The 22084-nt window shown below is 39.5% G+C and overlaps 1 protein-coding gene across 4 annotated transcripts in view; it reads left to right on the top strand.

Moving 5' to 3' along the window:
- trpv4 (transient receptor potential cation channel, subfamily V, member 4) overlaps positions 1-22084 on the top strand; it is a 68241-nt gene that overhangs the window by 326 nt on the left and 45831 nt on the right. For 2 of the 4 annotated variants that reach the window (XM_057832184.1, XM_057832186.1), the window contains 3 exons: positions 5313-5393; positions 9715-10148; positions 16276-16451. In XM_057832184.1, the coding sequence (XP_057688167.1) occupies positions 5385-5393; positions 9715-10148; positions 16276-16451 (619 nt within the window). In that variant the 5' untranslated portion in view covers positions 5313-5384. Of the gene's footprint in view, positions 1-13; positions 5394-9714; positions 10149-16275; positions 16452-22084 lie in introns of those variants that run through there. The other 2 variants (XM_057832185.1, XM_057832187.1) reach the window with 2 other exon arrangements.

Raw genomic sequence — 22084 nt, 5'->3', positions numbered from 1 at the left:
GTAAGAACCTTTTTATTATATGTAGTATATGTATGAGTGTATGTATGTACGTATTTTGGATGATGTTCTCGAAATTTTATGGCTCTTTCCTTGAAGCACTAATGGAAGTAAAGCATTACTTGTCAAAGGCCAGTTTGGGTTACTGTAATTGTAATTTGTGTGTATAGTACAACCATAGGGAAAAAAAAGAAGAAAAAATCACGAGGTCCCACCACTTCAATGCTACAGTTTGAAACTACAATTTCAGGGCCACTATTTAAAATCGATATCACTTTCTAAGGGGCGCAACAACCCATTCTTTTCAGGGTGCCCCCCCCCGTCCTAACTGGTGTTCTGCCTAAATGTCTACATCGGCGAAATACAGTGGCGCCACCAGGGGGTGGCCACGGCCACCCCGATAAATTGCTTGGCCACCCCACTGGCCACCCCGCTTGCCAGTATATCGTTAGATTGTTGTAGCATCAGTTATGCATTTCATCCCAAATGAATGCATTTGTTTTGTTTAGTTAAATGTCGGGCTGTCAAATTTATCGCTTTAACGGGCGGTAATTAATTTTTAAAAATTAATCACGCGAAAATATTTATCGCAATTAACGCATTAGCAGTACGACTCATTCACGCATTGCCGCAAACAGCCTACAATGGCGCTGTTTTACTTATATACAGAGTTAGAGGCAGAGTGGAGTAGATACAAGCATTCATTGGGGGCATGCTTTTAATTGGCAAAAGCTTTGTCATCTCTCCCACAGCAACTATAAATATTGTGGGAAGCAACGTGGAGAAGAATGACAGGAGTTGATTTTTTTCTTAACACCCTGTAATGTACCCAACGCAGAGAAGATATAGCATTTGCAGCCACCACACACAGTCATGGTTGCACCACTTCCCATCATGCATTTGGGAAGAACAGTTAAGTCGCTACAGTATCATTTACTGAAAGCTCAACAAATACACTAGATGGCAATATTTAGTCGCAATATACAAACTCACATTTATCCTTTAAGAATTACAAGTCTTTCTATCCGTCGATCCCTTTCACAGAAAGTATGTTCATAAAGTTAATGCCATCTTGTGGATTTATTGTTATAATAAACAAATACAGTACTTATGTACAGTATGTTGAATGAATATATCCGTCATGTCTTATCTTTCCATTCCAACAATAATTTACAGAAAAATATGGCATATTTTAGAGATGGTTTGAACTGCGATTAATTATGATTAATTCATTTTTAAGCTGTGATTAAATGGATTAAAAATTTTAATCATTTGACAGCCCTAGTTAAATGTATACCTTATGCCTAATATATAGACCTTACTCACCTACGTCACAAAATGACGTGTCGCTGTATCCGGCCGCCATATTGTCTGTCATTTTTAGCCCTATTCTCAATGGTTTCAATTAGTCGTGCAATTTATAGAGCAATTCATGGAAGCCCTGGTGTAATCTGACGCTGTAAACTCATTGGATGCGTTGCATAAAAGGCGTTATGTGGAAAAGCTTCAGTTTATCCATTCGCCAGATCCATATTTGATGCCTAAATCGATGTTTTTCGACCCGCTGTCTTCGCCGTCTCTGCCTGACATCTGCTACCCTGATATTTACAACTATCTTGTCCACACAAAATCAGCCTATTCTCACGAAAGTTTGAAAAACTTTAAGAGCTTGGAGGCTTACAAATACTTCGTTGCCGGTTGGGTGAAACAGGTCCTCGTCCACGAAAATTCGGCAGGAATCTATCTTGTGCTCGGGAAGGTGAGTTACGATATTTTCAATTCAAAATCTTTTGTTCTTGCTAACATCCACTGTCAAGTCTAATGTATTTCATGTCATTTGTCAATGGAGCTAGGGCTTTTAATGTTTATATGGTTTAGCGATAGCACTCTCACTACATACATATATAATATGTAATAAATATGAAGTGCGATAGCACTACTCCAGATTGTCCCTAGTTGAATTATTTTTTTGGCTTTTGACCTCAATAGTGAAATTGTAAATTAATTGCATGATAACAGTCTTATTATCCCTTATAATTATATATTTTCAGGTAGTTCATTCACAACGTCTGAGTGTATGTTGTCGGCGATTAGCCTACCAATGATCTTAATTGTGGTTGTCAGAGCAAAACCCTCTAAATATATATTAAATGCATCTTACTAGATATAAAATGACTACTACATAATCTGTGGTAATTGTTTGGAGCCCAGTTTTCTCGTCGAATTGCAGCAGCCCATCTCGCTCTCCTCTCCGGGTCTCTCGGAATCCGGTAGAACTTCAAGTCTCTCCGTCTATCTTCTCTGTTATTGCAACCGACCGCCACACACGACTTCACCATTTTGATTACTAATATTAACGAGCAGAAAAACACGCCATAATAGGAGGAATTTACGTAGCGGTAATGCATCAATAGTGACAAGTTGACGGACAATATGGCGCGGGGGCATGATTGTGACGTCATGTGAGTAGGGTCTATATCAGTAGTTGTGTTCTTAAGTCTTTCTGATGGTTTTCCCCTGACCTTTTTACTGCACTAATATAATGAAAACCTGAAATTATGCCTTTTAGTTTTGGTGTGCCACCCCAAGATTTTAAGTGGTCCCATCTGGCCACTCCTATGAAAAATTTCTGGAGGCACCACTGGCGAAATGTCCTACATGAGGCGTATTTGACGCCCAAAGTGCTACCGTGCGCTCTCAATTTGTTTTGTTTGGATGCGTACAGGCAGAATGCTAAAATGCCTTATGAAAATACTTACAGTAATTGTAGTTATATCAAATAAGGATGGTTTAAAGTGCGTACGACAGGAGAAAAAAAGTCTTAAATAGGATTATTATATGAATCAGAATCATATTTTAAGACGATTCGACTATTTACAACAATTTAGCAAAGCACAGATGACGAGAAATTAGCCGCCTACCATTAAAGGACTCTTGATTTCATCTAATTTAGTATGCAGCCCATTGAGGGGGAATGATTCAGAACGAGGAAAACACGACGAGGAGAGCCGCAAAATACCATTGTTTCAGTCTCTAAACTCCAGACATGTTCAAAGTCCGGCCCGGGGGCCAAATGTGGCCCGTGGTCAGATTTCATCCGGCCCCCAGCCTCTGTCATAAAAACAATAACGTCTGGCCCGCACACAGACTTCATTAATTGGTCAGCAGTACTGCTACAAGCATATGAAGTAGCTTACACACTAAATGCTGCTCCTCATTTACCCACTAAAAGGGAGCAGCACTCTAAGCAACATTATACATGTGACCCTTTATTCCCAATTTTCTAAAATGGCGACAATCAACAACGAAAAAAGTTGACTGCAACGGCTGGCGCTTCAAGGATAGGTGGAAACTGGACTATTTTGTCACTAAAATACGCAACGACTGTGTCTGCCTCATTTGCAAAGAGACAGTCGCTGTTTTTAAAGAGTTCAATATGAGGCGATATTACCTAACAAGACACACTGACATGTACGATAAGATTACAGGGTAGATACGTAGAGAGAAATTGAAGCAACTTGAAGCTAGTTTAATTTCACAGCAGCAGTATTTCGCAAGAGCCCAAGAGTCAAAAGAGAACGCCACAAAGGCTAGTTGCAAAATTGTTGAAATTATAAAAAAAAAAAAAAAAAAAAGTAGCGCTGCAATCGATTAACTCGAGTATTCGATTAGAAAAAAAATATTCAAACTAAATTTTGTTGCTACGAGTATTCGTTTAATTGAAGTGGCATTGTAATGGTTGATTTTAAAAGTGTTTGCATTTCATTTTACTGATGAGGGTGGATACAATGCCCACTGGTCTGCCTCTTTTCACATGGCTGAATCCAACTGCTCCCTGTTAAGACCAACATAAGCTAAGTTTTTGTTTGAGCGAATGTTTTTTTAATGGTAAATGGTGTTACACTTATATAGCGCTTTTCCACCTTTCAAGGCGCTCAATGCATTCTTAATTTAGTTTGTAGGTATATTTAGCCGTTTTTTGTGGGAATATTGTCTGAACCACTTGTTAAGAGCATTGTAAAAAAAAAAAGTTTAGCATTTTATAGCATTTAAGCTAGCAGACTTTTTCTGTCCAAGTTAGCCAATTGTTCTTATGTCGTACACAGATCCTCATTTAAAAAAAGATTCGTTTGAGGCTCAGCTCAGGTGTTTTAATTTTTCATGTTCCTTACCCGATTACTCGATTATTCGAACAAACTAGTCCATCCATTAATCGACTACTAAAATATTCGAGAGCTGCAGCCCTATAACAAAGCAAATGTGACTCACAGAACAGCTTGCTAAAATTTGCTTAAATATATTGTTCTAAGTAAAGGACGTCAGCCAAGGTTGTCCCGCCACATTTTTACCACACCAAATCTGGCCCTCTTTGCAAAAAGTTTGGACACCCCTGCTCTACTCCAATATTTTTATAGGATATTCTTTTTATCCAAGTATTTTTTCCCCAAGAGCTAAATAAATGGCGTGGTCATGACAAATAACAGTCTTGTGCTAAATGGAACATGAAATAATAAAAATGCATTTATTCAGGACGACATGGCAAAATTACTCCATAATGGTCAAAACTTTCGACTTCACCCTTACTGTCACATCTCCCGAATTATACTTTATGCCACCTAAATCGGGTTTATGTCATTTCTCTTCTCCAGCTTCGGAGAATGTGAACAAACCAAGAGGCGTGAGAGCTAGCCGACATGCTATCCCGAACCGAGTGATGTTTCAAAATCTTCGAAGCGGAAAATCACACTAGATTTGTCTGAGAGCCAGATGCAGCCGTCAAAAGAGCCATATCTGGCTCGCCAGCCATAGGTTCCCAACCCCTGATCTAATGTGAAGCGAAGTGAAACGGCATGATAATCCAGTGTGTGAGTCATGGCTCCCCAACTTGACAGAGCACATACTTCTCATGTGTTTGTCTTGTTCCCTTTCAGGCCTGAGATAAGATTGCATTGACATGAGCCAATGCAGATTTTAAGCGGATGTTTTGAAGGCGACAAGTATAAACGCTCGCAATGAACGTATCAGCTCTGTTTACGTACATGTTCCCACAGTGACTGGGAAATGAAAAACTACTTGCTGTTGAGGGCAAATGCATTCAAAAGTGCAGGTTGGATGATTCTGCCTGTTTGTTTCGCCAACAAATGACAGGAAACCTTAGAGTCACCTTGTTGCTTTTGGCATTGTTTTTGCTGTTTTCAAAATTTCCTAACTTCAGACAGCAACACCTATTCATGTTGGTCAGTGTATTCTTGCTGTGTAAACAATGTATAATCATACTAATTGACCATGCATTAACTACTCTTTGTTGTTTTTAGGTTGAATGCATGCTTCAGCGTCATTTCCACTCCACTTGAAAAAGAATTTGGCACACTGTTGTGATAAAAGGGATGAATGAGGTACAGAAACCGGGAAACCAGTGGACAGATTCTGGGTCTAATGCTTTTGTCCTTTGGTGCTTTTTTTCTGTTATATGTATTGGTTCAGTGTTCAATTCAAACCTTTGTTTTCAAAAACTACGAAAGAAAAAATTTGAATCTTCCTGAAGGAATGTCTGGCTTTTATTAGCAAAATTAAATTGTAGCATTTAAACTAGGAATGTGCCGGTATAAGATTTTGACGGTATGATAACCTGAAGCAAAAATACTGCGGTATTGCAATTATAGCTCTAAAATGTGTTATTTTGAGATGTATAGGTTAAAAAAAAGAAAAACATTTTTTTCCATTGAAGAGGATTTTTTCAATTTTTCACAACATATTTACAAATTGGAACATCAACATTAATGTGTTGTTAAAATGAACAAATTAACAAAAAATATCTAATATTTTAAATAAAACTGAAATAATTAGAGCTCATAAGCTGAGTTTAAGGGGGGTGCCAGGCCCCCCTGGTGGCCGAAAAGTGTCATTGCATGTAATTGACTTTCCTATACAGTGGGGCAAATAAGTATTTAGTCAACCACTAATTGTGCAAGTTCTCTCGTAAACCTCAACCATGAGAGACAGAATGTGGGGGAAAAAAAGAAAATCACATTGTTTGATTTTAAAAGAATTTATTAGCCACCACAATTTATTAGCCAATACCAAAAGTTCATCTCAATACTTTGTTATGTACCCTTTGTTGGCAATAACGGAGGCCAAACGTTTTCTGTAACTCTTCACAAGCTTTTCACACACTGTTGCTGGTATTTTGGCCCATTCCTCCATGCAAATCTCCTCTAAAGCAGTGATGTTTTGGGGCTGTTGTTGGGCAACACGGACTTTCAACTCCCTCCACAGATTTTCTATGGGGTTGAGATCTGGAGACTGGCTAGGCCACTCCAGGACCTTGAAATGCTTCTTGCGAAGCCACTCCTTTGTTGCCCTGGCTGTGTGTTTGGGATCATTGTCATGCTAAAAGACCCAGCCACGTCTCATCTTCAATGCCCTTGCTGATGGAAAGAGATTTTCACTCAAAATCTCTCGATACATGGCCCCATTCATTCTTTCCTTTACACAGATCAGTCGTCCTGGTCCCTTTGCAGAAAAACAGCCCCAAAGCATGATGTTTCCACCCCTATGCTTCACAGTGGGTATTGTGTTCTTCGGATGCAATTCAGTATTCTTTCTCCTCCAAACACGACAACTTGTGTTTCTACCAAAAAGCTCTATTTTGGTTTCATCTGACCATAACACATTCTCCCAGTCCTCTTCTGGATCATCCAAATGCTCTCAAGCGGACTGCAGATGGGCCTGGACGTGTACTTTCTTCAGCAGGGGGACACGTCTGGCAGTGCAGGATTTGAGTCCCTGGCGGCGCATTGTGTTACTGATAGTAGCCTTTGTTACTGTGGTCCCAGCTCTCTGTAGGTCATTCACTAGGTCCCCCCGTGTGGTTCTGGGATTTCTGCTCACCGTTCTTGTTATCACTTTGACGCCACGGGGTGAGATCTTGCATGGAGCCCCAGATCGAGGGAGATTAGCAGTGGTCTTGTATGTCTTCCATTTTCTAATAATTGCTCCCACAGTTGATTTCTTTACACCATGCATTTTACCTACTGCTGATTAAGTCTTCCAAGCTTGGTGCAGGTCTACAGTTTTGTATCTAGTGTCCTTCGACAGCTCTTTGGTCTTGGCCATAGTGGAGTTTGGAGGGTGACTGACTGAGGTTGAGGACAGGTGTCTTTTATACCGATAATGAGTTAAAACAGGTGCCATTAATACAGGTAACGAGCAGAGCCTCGTTAGAAGAAGTTAGACCTCTTTGACAGCTAGAAATCTTGCTTGTTTGTAGGTGACCAAATACTTATTTTCCACTCTAATTTGGAAATAAATTCTTTAAAAAATCAAACAATGTGATTTATACAGACCTCTCTAATCTTTTCAAGTTGGAGAACTTGCACAATTGGTGGTTGACTAAATACTTATTTGCCCCAATGTGTATATAAAAAGTTGTAAAGCAATAAAACAAACAACAAAAATGAATTAAATGAAAAAAAAAAAGATATTTCTATAATAGGTCAAAATGATTTTTTTGAACAGATCATGTGATGAGCACCTTAGATGGTCATTTGCTTTGCATATTATTTTCAACCCCCCCCCCAAAAAAATTAGGAGATTATAATAATTTATACTAACATTTACCTTTTAAGAACAACAAGTCTTTCTATCCATGGATCCGTTTAACAAGCTCACCTTATAGTATTTGTTTTACCATTGCTAGACACACTAAACATGCTGGACTGAACTCTCGTAGCTGGTGGGAAACGTTCATGACAGCATTTCCTTAGATTTTGTGTAAATTGACGGATGATGGTCACGTAAATGTGAAATCATGTTGGAGGTGTTGCTTCCCCTGGCAGCCACCCTCCGGAAGGATGTCTTGCACGTTGGCTGCCCCTCCTCCTCTAAACCGCGGGCATCTGATTCTTTTCGGGAGCCGAAGTAATCCCATACTAGCGACTTTGTCTTTTTTGAGGGGGGAAAAAGCTCAAGTGTAGCGTCACCGACAGACACAGGGCAGAGCAACAACCGGGAGGGGAGAGGTGAGCGCTGCTGTTCCAGGCCACGGATTTCTCACTGCATTTTTGGGACATAAAAAATAGCTAATCCCATACTACGGTATGACCAAAAACTTTTTGTGGTTTTGAAACCACGGGAAACCTTGAAACTGGTAACCGGCACATGTCTAATTTGAACATACTTTAAAATATATTAGCATACACAATAAATACAAACTTTTTGTTCATCTCTTAACGATCCAGGAATGCAAAAAAATAAACATTTGTCTTTAGACCACTCAACATTGTCTGTCTGAATAAATATATATGGCGGAAAACACAGACAAGACTGAAAAAGTAGTTTCTGCTCTTGCACTCCTCTTTAAAAGAAACTGCAGTATTTTAAGCCAAAACAACTGTTGTGTTTGATAGAACAATATTTCTATATGCTGCCAGAGCAGATTCATGGCGCATGAAGCCCCCGAACTATTTTTAATTTGTCCGTTTTACCCTGAAAACCCCCGTTTACAGACGTCGCGCAACCGCTTTTGTTTCAACCCAGCCATAAAACGAAGGTAATTAATAATATTTATTATTCAAAATGTCTGTCGTTTTTAGCTTAGAATCATTAATTGATGTCTAATAATTAGCTTAAAATGGTAAATGGTGTTACACTTATACAGCGCTTTTCCACCTTTCTAGGCACTCAAAGCGCTTTACACTATCTCACCATCCACCTACTGGTGACTCAGCACCAGGAGCAATGTGGGGTTCAGTGTCTTGCTCAAGGACACTTAGACGTGTTCATCAGGGCGGAGAATCGAACCCACAACCTCTGGGTTGGGGGACAATTACTCTACCACTGAGCCACGCCACCCCACACGAAAAAAGAAAACGACTTAAAAAAAATATTCACTCGCATATTTTAAACTTTTAAACAAATTATATCACAATGAAAAAAATGGCGTCTGTAATAACGTCTACCTCATAACTATTGTTTAATTGTATTTTTTTTTGTTACTGTCGCATTTTCCCCGTTACGGTAGATGATAAATAATCGATCCAAACAAAGAAAAATTAAAAAATGTTTAAAAGGGTAACTTAATGAAAAAGAAAATCTCAACCACTCCTTGTTGTCAGCAATTCCTGCATCGCGACCCTTGTTATATGACCATGTTTCACTCATAAAATCCCCCCAAAATCCAGCTGTAACCATTCACAGCTGTGTCTTGACACTCGGTGATACGTGCTACATGGAGTTTTTGGATTGAAACAAGGTAAGTGCGCGATAATATCTCGTTAAAATCGTGGCGTCCTTAATTCTGCTCTCGCGTGCTCTCGCCTCCAGTTAGGGTTTTGCTGTTTAAATTTTTTTTTAAAAATGCCCTCCTGTTCAAAAAATTTCTTCCCCCAGAAAACTGAGATTTCAAGCTTTCCAATGATGTATCACACGTGCAAATCGGACAATTTTGAAATTTGCCCAAATTGGGGGTCTCTGAGCCGAACTTCAAGTCACCTAAGTGTTTTCCGCCATATAACTGAAAAAACTTAGTCAGGGTATAACAAAAAATAAATAAAAATAGTCTTCCTTCAGGTAAAACAATACTCCTATTGTCCAGAAGCTAGCTAAACTCAACAAAAAAACTTAAACTTTTTACCTCGACTATGATTGATATATGACAATCTGAAAAAAAATTGTGTGCAACCTCTTAAATTTGACCTGTGGCTGTTGTCAATCCAGGGTCACTCTGCTACGACCCTCCTGAGAAGGTGCCACCTCGCCCTGTCCAAGCCCGACACCGACGCCCCTGTCCCGGCTCGCCAATCTGTCGATCCCGCTGATGGCGACGTCTCACAGACTGAGAATGATGGGCAGTTCTTGTCGGAGTTCTCAGACTTGTTTGAGAGTCTGGACGGCTCGCCATCTAATCAGGACTCAAGGCAGGTCACAGCCCAGGAGCTGGTTCAGCCTGCTGATGGGAGACAAAACCTGCGGATGAAGTTCCAAGGCGCTTTCAAAAAGGGCATTTCCAACCCAATGGATTTACTGGAATCCACCATATACGAATCAAGTGTGGTTCCAGGTCCAAAGAAAGCACCAATGGATTCCCTCTTTGATTACGGCACCTACAGGAACAGTAACCAGAAACGACGCAGGAAGAAGCTACCAAGAGGGTGAGGGAGCACTTCTATAGGAACAGATTAAATTAATTTATTTGAATTGGGTCAACGGTTGGGAAAATACTGTCCACAAAAAAAGTGCCGTAGACAGAGGCGTGCCACATGTAGAAATGTGAGCACACACACACTGGAGGTCTCTTTCAGTATTCTAACAGAGAGCATGTTGTTGGTGCCTTGTGTGACCGTTGAGGTAATATTTAGACAACTACCTCCACCCAGTACACTCTTTATAAACAAAGCCCTACACTGTATGGGAATACATGAAGCTAACTGCTGGTTTAATGCTAACATGAAAATTGCTTTCTAAATGTCATCTAATTGTTTGCACTGATAGTCTTGGTTTTACAAGCCATGGATACTAATGGACAATCTTGTTAATAACAGCGTTTTTTTTCTTGTCCAATAGTGGGAATGGGCGTCACTAGACCTAATACAATACTGATATACAGCCGAAAATATAAAATATTTAGCACTTATCTACAATGAAAAAAATAACTCATTGGATGAACACAAATACATTTTGGGCAGGATTTCCATCCATTAAATTTATGTAGCCCCAACTCAAACTAAGTACCTCCTTGTAATATGATAAAATTGAGTTTGTCAAACTCATTTTTATCAAATACAGCCAAAATAAAATGTGTACTTTAACAGGCCTCAACTTATTTACATTTGTTTAACTCAAATTAATATAGTCTAAAATATTTTTTTTCATACTTCAATTGACCCTCACATCAGACAGAACACAAAATCTGGTCAGTTTTTATTTGAAACAAATAAAAACGCATCCCAATTTACAGTATACCTATCGTCAACATGCAGGCATGAAAATGGGTCAGGGGTTAAAAAGGTGAGAAGGGTGTGGAGGAAATATGTTCCAGTTCACTGTACACCCCAACAAAATATTGAGCTCTGTCGACCCACACTGTGTTTCAGCAGGGCCGTGCAGAGACCGGTGGAGGGGCGGGTGCTCGTAGATCAAAAGGGGCACATGAACAAGTATTTAATACACCTTAAAACAACATAACTTCAATTTTAACCAGCTTTAGATAATAATTGGCTGCGACTGTGACATACTTTAATTGGGAGGGGGCAACAGTGAATAGAAATCAAAACTGTCATCCACACTTTCTGGCTGTGACTCAGTCAGTCTAGCTCTTTTCTTCCTTCAACCTCTGCATCAAAACTTCCTTCCTCAACTTGTTCATCTGAGAACAAACCACATCAGATGGTCACTGAGCCACCAACAGCACAGTTTTCTCAAAACTATTATTTCATTATTATCCATACTTAACAACTCTAGCACCTAATGATTAATAAAGCAATGACATAAAATATTATAGAAAAATAACATTGTAATGTGTTTATAATTGTATTTAATACCCGACTATCCTTGCAAACCTGTTCTTACCAGGTCTGCTATTCAACCAGCTGATGAGGTATCCGCTGCCTTTAGCAGCCTCATCCAACTCCTTTTTTTATCCCTCAATCTCCTTTCCCTACGAGGCATGTCTATGTAATGAAATATAAATATTCAAGAAAAAAAAAAAAAAAAAAACAGAATCCCCGGTGGCTTTTAGTTTTAAAGCTTTCTTAATTTCTTTCTCTCTCAATAACGATGGAGGTAGATTTGTGTTGTCAAAAAACAAAGTTACTTCTATCAAAAACAAAGTTGCTTCAATCAAAATACAGTAATACTTTTAATCCCAAAAGTCACTTCAATAAAAAAAAAATGTTTTTGATTGCAAAATAAATTTGAGACAAAAAAAGCATTTGAAAACTATTTTTCTTGATTGAAACAAAATTTTCCATTGAAGTAATGTTGTTTTGCGTTTGGGCCACATTTTGGCTAGGACATTTGTGTTTTTATTATTCAATCAAATAAGTTGCTTCAAACAAAAAATATATATAAAAAGAAAAACTTTGCACATGTGTCAATCACCGTTTAACAAAGCCTGAGAGGGTTTGAGTAGACTCAGTATGAAGCATTTAATAAAGCCAAGCATTTTCTTACTACTTTATTCTTGTTTAAAAATAATTCGGTGGGGCAGTAACATGTTTAAAACTTATCATAATTCTTACATTTTGAAGTGCTTGAAAACCATTTATAAATGATACTTTGGTGAAAAAAGTGAAAAAACATGTCTTATATATATGTATCTTTTTTCCAATGTAAAATCTGAATAAATACATTGAACACACACAAACAAAATGGGGGGGGGGCTACTTCGCGGTTTTCACTTATTGCGGCGGGTTCTGGTCCCCATTAACCGCGAAAAACGAGGGATCCCTGTATTTCTGAAAAGCTTTAAGAAGCAAGAGTCATTCCCACCACTCGTCGGGCCGGTGTTGTGCCGACACCGGCCGTCAGCTCAAGTCCCAGCCGAAAATAACGCGTCTAAGGCGGACGACGGGAGCGATGCGAGGCGACCCCTCAATCCGAGAGCATGCCGCTTAATTTAACTCAACAGTGTGTTTCTTCGTTTATATTACCGCTAAATACACAAGCTTGACGCCAATTTAACGGGAGCTATTTTTTTTCATGGGAGATTTGGCTAGCTCTGGCAGTGTTCAACGCAAGCTGCAACGAATGGCATTAACTTTTTTATATCGCAAAATGTGAAAACGATTGAAACCATTACTCACCAAATTCAATCTGATGGCAAATACAGGCAAGTGTGTATGCTGCGCTCTGGTCTGCCCTGGTGTGGATAAGGCCTGCTTTTTTGTTTTCGCAGCTTTGCAATGCAACCAAAGGCTCGCCGAGCACTCCTTGTTTCACGTAAGGAGTGCGCGCGTTTGGAATAATGGCCCGCAGTTTGGGCCGATGATTGGTTCTCGTCAGCGAAGCATCTAGAAAGATTTGCTGACTGTCCGTGTCACTTTTTTAAAGAACCGATCAGTTTACGTACTAAGTTAATCACATGATGATAATAATAATAATAATTTAATAAAACCTCCCGACCCCCCCCCCCTCCCAAAAAGAATTTCTCCTCGGATCTACGCAATTCACGTAGGTCGCCCTTTTTGACTTCAAAACGGCGAATTTCGCCGAAAGGTGAGAGATTTTCATGCCTGAACATGGAACTCATCAAAATGATGAAAAACATTCTCTTAAGTTTTTTTCCTCTATGATGAAGACAGTACATGACCTATCACGTTTAGAAAAGTAATCTGCTGACTTCAAAAGTGGTTCAAACAAAGTAGCACAAGTACTAGTACAACAATAAGTACAATATTTGCAAAGGCTAAGGCATGGTATAACCAGCTCCAATTAAACATGAAACCTTACCATAAAGTGCAGTGTAACGCCTGCAAACACATATTAAATATATATGTACAACACACACGTAGAAGTACAAAACAGAACCTGAATAACATTTAAATTTCTTTGAGTCCAGTCAGCCTATCACTATGCCCTCAATCACAATTCGCACATACTCAGGCTCCTCATGTCCATCTCTCCTGATTGTGTAAATCCCCATGACTGTGGTGGCAATGTCCCTTTCTGCATCCTCAGCAGCAGATGACAAATTTAAGTAAAACGCTAAACAACAAACAACAAACAGAAAATCATATACAAAATATAAATACACACTTACATTTAGCCTCATGATATAATAGATTATGCAAGAATGCCGATGCCATTTGTTGCATTCCACAAGTTATATAAACTCTCCCTCGTGTAGTTTAGCTAGCAAGCTAGCTAGCAAGCCCGCAATGTCTGACTTCACTAACGGTGAAATTTGTCTCACAGTCTTTTCACAGCAGGCTTTTAAAAATATTACATAATTGTGTACTCACCAATGAGTGGGATTACAGCACCTTTGAGCGTCTCTGTAAAGTATAACCACGCAGCAGCGCCGAAAGAAGTTGTCGGTGAAAAAGTCCAGACGGGGATGAACACTACAGAGGCTGAGCGCGCGTTGATTTGCACATGCGCAATGGGCGGTCCCAATTCAAATGAAACTCATTCATTTTGAGTTCTGAATGTGAAAATGAAATTATTACTTTGACACTATGAAATGTACATATATTTTGTATTTACTAGATTTGTTTTAGCAAATCAAACAAAAAATTTAATGTGTTACATCAAAGAAGGGCTTGGATCAGTTTTTTGAGTGTATCATAAAAAGTCAGAAATTGCGCTTTAGATTATGAACAGGTATTCCCCGGTTTACGAACGAGTTCTGCGCCTGTGCTGGCGATGTAACCCGTATTTACGCGTAAGTAGGAATTAATAGTGGTGTCAACAGTAATCGATGCGGCGATGCAACCCGATGCGGGGCATGGACGATTCGATTCGATGCGGGCAAGAAGTCGAATCGATTCAGCGCATTGTAAAATATATAAGTACGTTCAAAAATCTTCCCTGCGCAATTCCGGTGATGCAACGGATTTGGTTTCCCCATTTGTATTATTATTCTCATGTTTCATTTTTTACACACGCATAGCTCTGGTCAAGTTTCCCACCAACCTCATAGAAGCCAAAATTTCTCAGATGTCTGCTTTCAATGTCTTAGGTGCATCAATAATCTTTCTCGCTCCCTCTTTCTCCGCCTCAGCCATTGTTATGTTATGTCCTATCTCTTAGATCTTAGATCTTGTGCCCGGGTCAGGCCCAAAATGTTAAGCATTCACGTTCGGGTTGGGTCGGGCCGCAGTGCCGACTAATAAATTATATATATAAAAAAAAGGGATAAAACCGAGAGCAGGCTCTCTGTATTGTGCATTTGCTTGTGCACGCACATTAAGCAGTGGCGCCGCCCGCTTTTTCTTCTCCTCCTCCCGCTGTGGCGCTTGTTCTTCATTATGAAAGACACTTTTATTTATGCACACAAAGGCAACACAAATGTGATCCTTTTGAATCATCTCCTCTGTGTGTCTTCAAAACCGTTTTTTTTTTTTTTAATATTAAACTTTCCCAGCGTTATTTCGTTGTGTAAATGCTTTTATAATGATCATAAAAATATGTAGACTATTTAAACATTATGAAAACTTGCGTTTTTTTCTGCCAACTGAGAATTCGTTACGAATGACACTTTTATTTATGCACACAAAGGCAACAGAAATGTGATCCTTTTGAATCTTCTCCTCTCTGTGTCTGCAAAACCGTTTTTTTTTTTATATTAAACTTTTCCAGCGTTATTTCGTTGTGTAAATGCTTTCATAACCATCATAAAAATATGTAGACTATTTAAACATTAAGATAACTTGCATTTTTTCTGCCAACTCGAAGAAATGAAAATAAATTGCTGCTGCTGCGTTTATTTTTTCCGCGTCACTCCAACAAATAATTTAAAAAAAATTCGGGTTTTTCGGGCCGGGCCTGCAAATCTAATTGATCGGGCTCGGGCCGGGCTTCAATACCAGCGGGCCGTGTGGATTTTTTTAGGCCCGATCTAATCTCGATTGCACATATATAGTGGGCTAGGCTTACATTTTACTTTTGTTCTACATTGCAATTTAGTTGATGTTTTGTTTGCAACTGAACTGATCCCTGGATTGATATTGCGATAACGATGCTGCTGCACTACAATATTTTCTTTGTCGTTTTCTTTAATATTTACTTGAATATTTTTATTGACGGGTCGTTGTGATTAAAATACAGTGACTGTTATTACTGATTTTGCAGAGGAGTTCAGATGTTGCACTGTGTGAAAAAAAAGAGAAAGCCCTGGTCTCATTCAAAGCACTAATTAAATGCTGTGATCTGTTTTTCTTTTTTAATATATACATATATGAAAGTATTTTCATTTGACTTCAACCAGAACCAAGAGCCAATAAAAAGTTGTTTAATGTCTTACCGCTTGTGTTGCCTCATGATTCATGAAAAATATGCTTTGCTTTAGAATTTTAATGCATCCCAGGCTTTAATGCATCGCGATGCATTCCCGAATCGAACTGAATCGTGACCCTCTGAATCGAATCGAATCGTGAGGGTAGTGCCGATGCACACCTCAAGGAATGAACCTTTTAAATACCTCCAAACACCCTCTAAATTAAAAATAAACCATCGAAAAACATGTTTTATATGTCATTATACTGTCCTCACCAAGACGTTGGAGATAAGTCCTAGCTAGACACCATGCTAACTGTGTTTTTTTTTGGTCTCTCATAGTAAAACAGAGACATCCAATGAAGACGGTCCAAGTGAGGATGCTCCAAAGGTTATGAAAGTTTTCAACCGCTCTCTCCTCTTTGAATGTGTGTCACGTGGCGATCCCGAAGCCTTAGAGGGCCTGTTGGAGTACTTGCAAAGTAACGAGAAGAGGTTGACGGATGAAGAGTTCAAAGGTAAGACCAGAAATGTCTGACTGTCTGTTCAGGCTGATGTTTGAACAGAGGCAGCGGCGACGCTAGTTTTGAATGAAGTAGTACCCATTGTAATCTCCACCTTGTTGACCTCCTGTTTTCCGCTGATCCTATGGTCTTTGCTGTTCTGTGACCCAGATAGATTTGAACGGGAAAGGACGGTGATGTCATAGTTTTTGTCCTACTCTGGGCAGTCCCGAGAAAAGTTTCCTGTGTATGCTTGGGGCTTATAGCAGGGAGCAGAGAAAAATCACAGCAAACTGTTGCCTATTTGAAGACGCTAAGCAGTCTCAAAGACTAGACTGGATTAGAATAGAGAGGATGTGACTTTAGTTTTCTGTCTTCAATTGTAAATGAAATGTTTAGAATCATTAAGGGACGGGTGTTTTTGACATCATTTGAAATTAAATGAACAGCATTTATCAAAATTAACCGCGAGAATAGTGGTCAAGATTTACTAAACATTCAAACGTGTATTGATTTTTATATCCGATTCCACAAATCTTAACATGTTTTATCTTCATACTATGAAGTGTTTATTGCTGCCTCTTTGATTTTTTTTGTGAAGTCCTCAGTTCTGCCTTTCTTTTGGCGTTGTGTATTTTTTTCCTCAGTTATCTAAAGATAAAAATTACGATATCAACTGTTTTTTATATGTGTTAGGCAATGTTGTTTTTGCCAACGATGACAATAACGAAAATATTTTGTCAACACTATTTCTATGACGACGACGAGCTAAAAACGTGTTTTGGGAGACTAAAACATAACAGGTCTAATGCCACTTTTTGTCAGATGAGCCGAGAACAAGACTAAAATGCGCCATAGTTTCCGTCACGTTCACATTGTGTGATTTTTATGTGTAGTTAGCAGTGTTGTTAATAACGACGTTACAATATAACGGCGTTACTAACGGCGTTATTTTTTTCAGTAGTGGGTAATCTAATTAATTACTTTTCTCATCTTGGCAACGCCGTTACCGTTACTGAGGACGGAAAGGCATGCGTTACTATGCGTTACTATATTGGTCGAAAAGTCTGAGGGAGACGGACTCACCGAGACGAAAGAGCAGAGCAGGAGCGGGGAGGAGGCAAGAAAGTTGTGACGCCGAGCAAACGCGATGCTAGGTAGCTCCAATAATTCATGTTGTAGCTGATAGCCGACAAACTACGCCCGCATGTTATGGTAGATATGGTAGACATGGTAGATATCACATGTACTGTATATAGATATAACTAGATGCAAAATGACAGCCGCCATCTTAAAGCAGTAGGCTTTTTAGGACGGCTCTGTTGTAGAGAACCTTCCTCGCGAACCTAAGTAACTTTTTATCTAAAATACTTCTAAATCGGCAAAATCTTGATTTGAATCTATCTTTAAATGATGAAACAGTTTTAAAACTTTCATATGTCGAAAGTAGAGAGAAGGGAACTAATGCAATAATGGGAGCAATTTTAACAACTTTTAACAATTGATTCAGGGTAAAGGGTAAATTAGGGTAAAGAATTGGGCTCGGGTCAATTGTACCAAAAACCTCCACAAAAAAACTTCACATAGTATGGCAAATGTTTTTTTTTTTTTTTTTTGAGGAGAAAAAAAAAAAAAAGTAATTATCACCAATTACTTTGCCAAGTAACTAATTACTCTTACATTCAGGTAATTGAGTTAGTAACGCAATTACTTTTTGGGAGAAGTAATTTGTAACTATAATTAATTACTTTTTTTCAGTAAGATTAACAACACTGGTAGTTAGCATGCATCGCAGTGTTGTTTTTGTCAACGATGACGATAACAAAAATATTGCTTCAACGAACAATCTTTTTCTTGACGATGACAAGACAATAACGTGCTGAAACGTGTCTTGGGAGACTAGAACATAATGACACGAATGCCCATTTGCACCATAGTTTGTGTGTGACATTAGTTAGTCTGCATCCTAGCAGTGTCTGGTTGTGTCACTCATGTGATGTGCTACGCCCCACCAACTCACCCATTAGTGTCCTCTCCAGTCTCTCCATTGCTTGTTTTGAGACACACACGGTAAGATTTGTCTTCTTATCTTGGCAAGGGAGAATATGCAATGTTGCTTTAGCCTTTAACGGTGTGTGCTGGGTGATCATCACAAATTAAATGTAACTCGTAGCGTTGGCATTAGAGATGTCCCGATCGATCGGGATGCCGCCACATTCGACCGCGAACTTTTGCTTCTCGCCCGTTTCCCCCTCGCTTCCTACTACCCACAGCTCTCCAATCCCAGTGTCTCTTAAAGGGACCGTGCATAGTGTCTTCTTTTGAGCTTTTTGTTGATAAAGGTATCGAACACACGACGTGCTGGCAACTATTTCTTTATTAACACATGGAGCATCACGTGACCAAATTAACAGTAACATTACGTGCACCTCAGGGTGCCTCGGAAAACATTATATCAGAATATTACACGTAGTTACGGACATTACAGTATAAAATAAAAGAATAATATGCATACATTTATTTACAGAACAAATCCCAAAAATTGCATGTTGTTTATAAAAATTTGTCATTTGAAAGTGTCAGGTATTGACAGGTCCGATCACGTCAAAGTATCGGAATCGGCAAAAAAATATCGGCCATGCCTTTTTTTAACATACAGTATATATATTTTAATTAAATCGTTTTCTTATTGTATTTAACGTTACAGACATTATATATTACATTCATCCAGAGTCTTTAGTTCAAATATCCCATTAACGCTGGCAATTAATTTATTAAAGAATGTGTCACTTTAAAATATTTAACGCTATTACAATCTCCGCTGCATGAACCTCTCACTCATTGTCGCGCTCAATCTGTAATGACACCGTTTTACCTTAATAGAGAGATGAAAGGCAGCGCAATATGAGTTGAGAGAACTTTGGCAGAATTTGAAGCCTTTCTTCAAATGGCTAATACCTTACACTCCTTCTCCCTATGATTAGAAATATCATGGGAAGCAATGTGCGGAAGCAAGGTGGCAATAGATCATTGGCTTTACTTCTTAAATTATTTCCCGAAGCACAGAAAATATATCCATTGATAGCACGACGCAAGGTCATGATTTTACTTCCCATCATGGTTCCACTCCCATCATGCATTGGGGCATGCTTGCAGTAGCATTTACTGAAAGCTCAACAAATACACTAGATGGCAATATTTAGGCTACGTTCAGACTACAGGTCTTAATGCACGAATCCGATTTTTTCGTGTTTTTCCGACTCGAGTGAGGCATTAACTTGACGGTCTGAACGTGACAAGTCGCATAGAACTGCACCATTTCAAATCCGATCTGGGTCACTTTCGTATGTGGTTCAAATCCGATCTGGGCCACATTTTTCCAGACTGTCGCGGCGGTCTGTACTGTCCAGTCTCACAAATCGGAATTCATGCAGCAATTACGTCATCAAAAAGCGAGAGAGACGCCACAGTAGCGGTGCAGCTGTGCGTTATTAGCGCCTAGCTTGCCTTGAACACGGCTTTTTAGGAAGGGTCCGACTAGACAACAGTCATAAAAAAATAAAAATGGGTTGAGGATAAGCCTGAGAATGATCGGTTTTCTGTCTGCTCCATATAAGCAATATTTCAACATTGCTTACACGGCCGAGAGTCGGGGCAAACTGCGCGTATGTGTGTGTGACATGCACGGACAGTGCGTGCATGATATCGATCCATATACTTTGAATATAAACCTAAACTGGGATTATTTATGTCTGATATTTGTGTCCTCTTTTTAAAAAGCAAAATATGATATCCCTGGAATGACGGATGACAGCCAGCATGTGTGGTCATTTCTTTTGATGCTTCTGCGCATGCTGGTCATCTTGCTCAGCGCGTGTCGGACTGCGAATTAGTGCGCATGCGTAATACTTGAACGGTCTCAATGGACAAAGGCAGTCTAAACGGGCACACCAAAAAAACAGATATGACAAAAAAATTCGTGCATTAAGACCTATGGTATGAACGTAGCCTTAGTTACAATGCACAAAGTCACAAGTCTTTCTATCCGTAGATCCCTCTCACAGAAAGAATGTTAATAATGTAAATGCCATCTTTAGGATGTATTGTCATAATAAACAAATACAGTAGTTATGTACTGTATGTTGAATGTATATATTCGTCCGAGTTTTATTCATTTTTTCCTTAATGCATTGCCAAAATGTATATGATCGGGAAAAATTATCGGGAATGATTGGAATTGAATCGGGAGAACAAAAAAGCAATCGGATCGGGAAATATCGGGATCGGCAGATACTCAAACTAAAACGATCGGGATCGGATCGGGAGCAAAAAAACATGATCGGAACAACCCTAGTTGGCATATAACAATAAAGTTTCTATTCTATTCTATTCTATTCTATTCTATTCTATTCTATTCTATTCTATTCTATTCTATTCTATTCTATTCTGTATGTAGACTGACAACAAGTTGAATGACATCTCGTTTATATCTTGAAAGCGTCTGTATCGCTTTCACCGGCACTAATTAACTTTGAGTATGGTGGCAGGGGGTGGGAGCTTAGCGACACTAAGCCACATAGTTGCTAACCGTCATATGCTATTGTTTAGTCACAACTGGATTCATTACCTTATTACTATTCATCCATCACACAGAACAACAAAAAAACCAAAAAGGTTTAATCCATTTGCAGGCGACTGGGAGATTGAATTTTTGATTGATTGATGATTTTACGACACTGTGCGCTGGTCCAACTGGGAAACGAGGCCTTTCTTAAAGCAAAACACTACCACTTTTGTCCTCCGGCGTCGCTAAAATCGATCAAAACTGAGTTACCGAGTGTTACTTTAAATGATACAAGAATTCTGTTTTCCTGCTGGGTGTGTATTATCACGTGATAGATGTGTAGATGCTTGCAGATGCTACAAGATGTGATAATCTGTCAGTGTTCATTTGAAAATAGTTGAAAACCTTTTTTTTCATATATTTATTCATTTTTCGAGTTAAACTTTCGAAGTTAAAGACAAAAATATTGAGTAAATGTTGACTAAAACTAGACAAAATTAGTCTGAGTTTTTAATCCATCCATCCATCCATCCATCCATGCCACCTCAGCTGGCTCCTCTCAACACGGAGGAGTAGCGGCTCGACGCAGAGTCTGTCCCGGATGACCGAGCTTCTCGCCCTATTTCTAAGAGAGACCCCGGACACCCTGCGGTGGAAGCTCATTTCGGCCGCTTGTATCCAGGATCTTCTTCTTTTGGTCACAACCCACAATTGAGAGCTTTGCCTTTCGGCTCAGCTCCTTCTTCATCACTATGGACCGGTGCAGAGTCCGCATTACAGCAGACGCTGCACCGATCCGCCTGTTGATCTCCCGCTCCTTCCTACCCTCACTCGTGAGCAAGACCCAAGATACTTAAACTCCTCCACTTGGGGCAGGATCTCATCCCCTACCCGGAGAGAGCACTCCACCCTTTTCCGACTGAGGACCATGGTCTTGGATTTGGAGGTGCTGATCTTCATTCCCTTCTCCGTGAGTCATCCCCTTATCATGGTGGAGGGGTTTGCGTGTCCCAATGATCCTAGGAGCTATGTTGTCTGGGGCTTTGGGCCCCTGGTAGGGTAGCCCATGGCAAACAGGTCCTAG

The sequence above is a fragment of the Corythoichthys intestinalis genome, chromosome 3 (assembly GCF_030265065.1).
Source record: "Corythoichthys intestinalis isolate RoL2023-P3 chromosome 3, ASM3026506v1, whole genome shotgun sequence".
Lineage (NCBI taxonomy): Eukaryota > Metazoa > Chordata > Actinopteri > Syngnathiformes > Syngnathidae > Corythoichthys > Corythoichthys intestinalis.
The sequence above is the reverse complement of the archived record's forward strand: the minus strand, read 5'-3'. Positions and strand labels throughout refer to the sequence as shown.